Source organism: Belonocnema kinseyi, chromosome 8 (assembly GCF_010883055.1).
Source record: "Belonocnema kinseyi isolate 2016_QV_RU_SX_M_011 chromosome 8, B_treatae_v1, whole genome shotgun sequence".
NCBI lineage: Eukaryota > Metazoa > Arthropoda > Insecta > Hymenoptera > Cynipidae > Belonocnema > Belonocnema kinseyi.
The window spans coordinates 34,727,914-34,731,255 of record NC_046664.1 but is presented as its reverse complement, the minus strand read 5'-3'; the positions used below and the strand labels follow the sequence as shown (position 1 = coordinate 34,731,255).

The 3,342-nt window shown below is 25.4% G+C and overlaps 1 protein-coding gene across 1 annotated transcript; it reads left to right on the top strand.

Annotated features, from left to right (window-relative positions):
- LOC117178434 (ribonuclease Oy-like) lies at positions 1 to 3,342 on the top strand. The gene is made up of 3 exons (XM_033369860.1): positions 1 to 47; positions 123 to 675; positions 3,187 to 3,342. The coding sequence occupies exons 1-3, from the start codon at positions 1 to 3 to the stop codon at positions 3,340 to 3,342; spliced, it is 756 nt and encodes a 251-aa protein (XP_033225751.1).

The window sequence follows — 3,342 nt, the reverse complement described above, 5'->3', positions numbered from 1 at the left end:
ATGCGTGGAGAACGGATGAGAGGGGGAAGTATTATAGTGTGCGGAGAGTAGGTGAGAGAAAGTATGGGAGGGGGAGGTTTGAACGACTTAATTTACTTTTATACTCAAAATTTTGTTTCCAGATACCCAAACAATATAACTATTAATGGTCACTCATCATCTAGTTCATCGAATGATTTTGATGTAATAATTTTCACTCAGCTCTGGCCCCAAACAGTTTGTTTATACTCGAGACAGACAACAAATTCAAGTTATTGTAATTTACCTGAAGAAGAAAAATGGACCATACATGGAATTTGGCCAAGTCAATACCACAAATTCACTCCAGCTGACTGTAATCCTTCTTTAAGTTTTGATCCATCTCTTTTGGAAAATATAAAGGAAGAATTAAACACTAAGTGGATATTTGTGGATAATAAAACTCATCCAGAATTATTTTGGAAGCACGAGTGGGATAAGCATGGAACATGTTCAACCGACATTGATTGTGTGAGCACACAACAAAAATATTTTGAAAAAGGTCTCGATCTATTTAATAATGAGAATTACAATGCGAAAAATATACTTAAAAAAGCCAAAATTTTATCTGGACGACAATATCATGTGAAAACTATTCTGAAAAAAGTTAATCGAATTTTAGGAGCTAGAATCTATGTTGATTGCGTCAAAAATAAGGTAAAGATAGATCTTTTTTTTTATTGTAAAATTAATAGGTATTAGAAAAATAATGAGGATAATGTCAGAAATCAGAAAAGTTTAAACTCAGTGTTTGGCAAAAGGGAGCGTTCGAAAACTATAAGTAAAGTAATAAAATAGAAATTTCATACTCTTTCCCCTATTTCCCTCTTGGCCCACTTTTTAAAAGAATTTTTCTTTTTTCCCTTATTATCAAAAAACTTCATTTTTTCTCTTAAATGCTACTATTTTTCATTTAAAGTTAATTCTTTTTAATTGAAAAGTCTACTATTATATATTTTGAATGAGAATTCATCCATTTATATTCCAAATTCCACTATTTGGTTGAAAATGGAATAATTTTACTGAAAATTCATTTTTTTTTAAATTGGAAATTAATTTTCTTAGCTGATTATGAACTTTTTCATTTTTAGTTATGTTATGTTATGTTACTTGAAAATTTACTTTTTTTGTCAAAATTTTTTTTTTTTTTTTTGAAAATCAGTTTTTTGTCCTACAAATTTATACATTTCATTTTTGGTCAAAAATTCAACTCTTAAATTTTTCAATGGGGATTTATCTCTTTACATTAAAAATTTCCAGTATTTAATTGAATATTTAAATATTTTGTGGAAAATTAGTTTTTGTGTTGTTTTCGAAAGTTGATCGTTTTCACTTGAAAGCTCAACTATTGAACTCTTAATTGAGAATTCATATTTTTTGGTCAAAAGTTCAAATAATTGGTTAAATATTTCTTTTATTAGTTAAACGCTTACTTATTTTGTTAAAAATCCGTTTCTTTTTCATTGAATATTATTTTTTTTCTTACTAAAAATGTAAGTAATCCAAATTTGACTGAAAATTCAACTATTAAACTTTTCATTGAGCATTTATCTCTTTTGATTCAAAATTCCAGTGTTCGGTCGAATATGTAACTATTATGTTGCAAACTATTTTTTTTTATTAAATTTTATTTTATTAACGGAAAATTCAACTGCTTCGCTGAAAGTTGAACTACTTCGTTAAAAATTAATTTCTTTCGTTTAAAATTGAACTATTTTATTGAAAATTCGTTTTTTTTTTTTTTGAGAATTCTGCCAATCTGTGAGAAATTCATTTTATTACTTCAGAAATTACCTATTCGGTTAAAAATTATTTTTGTTTTGTTTGAAAATAGACTTGTTTAACTGAAAATTAAACTATTCCACTTCTTACTGAAAACGTTTCGTTTTTAGTTGAAATGATACTTTGCAAAAACATTCTTTTTTGTTGTTTAAAGATTTATCTATTTTCTTAAGCGTTCATTTTTAAAAATTAATTTTCTTGAATGAAAATGTCACTTTTTCATTTCTGGTTGAGAAATGATCATTTTGTTTAACTACTTCATTCAAAATTAACTTTATTGATTTAAGATTGACCTATTTTGTAAAAAATTTGTTTTCTTTTTTTTTGTAATAATTTTTTTAAACGGAAAATTTAACTATAATTTTTGTTTCAAAATTGAAAGTTTTTACTTGAAAATTTAACTATTTGGTTAAGAATTGATCGTCTTTAGTTGAAAATACAACAATTTGGTTGAAAATTAACTTTTTGTAGAAAATACAGATTTGCATGATAAAAATTTAACTGTTTTATAGGAAAATCGTATTTGCGGCTTAAAAATTCAACTTTCATGTCAAAAATTCGTCTTTTCAAGTTGAAAATTTTATTATTTTGGTAGAAAATTCGACTGTTTTGTGGAAAAATCGCCATTTTGTCTTTAAAATTTAACAGTTTGGTTCACATTTTTTTCTACCTTGAATGAATAATCTTTTTTGGTTGAATATTTACCAAGTGTTTTTGGAACATTCGTCTCTTCAGATAGAAAATTCAACTATTTGATTTAAAAAATTAACTATTTTGTTAAAAATTGGTACATTTTCGTTAAAAGTTCAAATATTTGATTGTAAACGAAATTGCTTTGTTGATAATTAATTTTTATTTTGAAAATTGAATTATTTAGTTGCAAATTCATGTTTGTAAGTTGAAAATTCAAATGTGGTTAAAAACTAAACTATTTTGTTGAACATTTAATTATTTTCATATTTTTTGGTGGAAAAGGGCTTGATTGAAAATTTAACTGTCTTCCACAAAATTCGTTTTTTTGTTTTGTTTAAAGAATCAATTATAAGTTTAAATATGAAACAGTTTGTGGTTGAAATTTAATCTTTTTCGTTTAAGAATTCGACCATTTGGTCGAAAATGTATCATTGTAGTTTGAAAACTCTTTCATTAATTAATCAATTAATAATTCATTTTATTTAGAAGAATTTATGCTCCCATTTCGTGAGAAAAAAATATATAATTTTTGCCTTTTTGAGAGCATTTTGGGCTATGACATCTGTTAAAGAATTATGTTTGTTTTTTTTTATTTTAGCCGTTTATTAAATAATTAATTTTTGATTAAATTCTTTGATTTTTAGTCACAGACATTTAATTTAAATGCCCTGAATAAAATATTTTTTGTTTCAGGAAACCAACGAGCAATACTTTCATGAAATAAGGATTTGTTTTGACAAATCCTTTAATTTAACCGACTGCGATGGAATCAAAAACTTTCCCACTAATTGCGATCGCTTGAAAAATGTAATTTATCCCAAAACTAATCCAGATTATAACGTGCTATAA

Excerpts from the sequence above, each read along its gene's own strand:
- LOC117178434 (XM_033369860.1), top strand. The coding sequence starts at position 1 with ATGCGTGGAGAACGGATGAGAGGGGGAAGTATTATAGTGTGCGGAGA. Across the intron at positions 48-122 it reads AGTATTATAGTGTGCGGAGA|ATACCCAAACAATATAACTA; the intron begins GTAGGTGAGAGA and ends TTTTGTTTCCAG. Across the intron at positions 676-3,186 it reads TTGATTGCGTCAAAAATAAG|GAAACCAACGAGCAATACTT; the intron begins GTAAAGATAGAT and ends TTTTTGTTTCAG.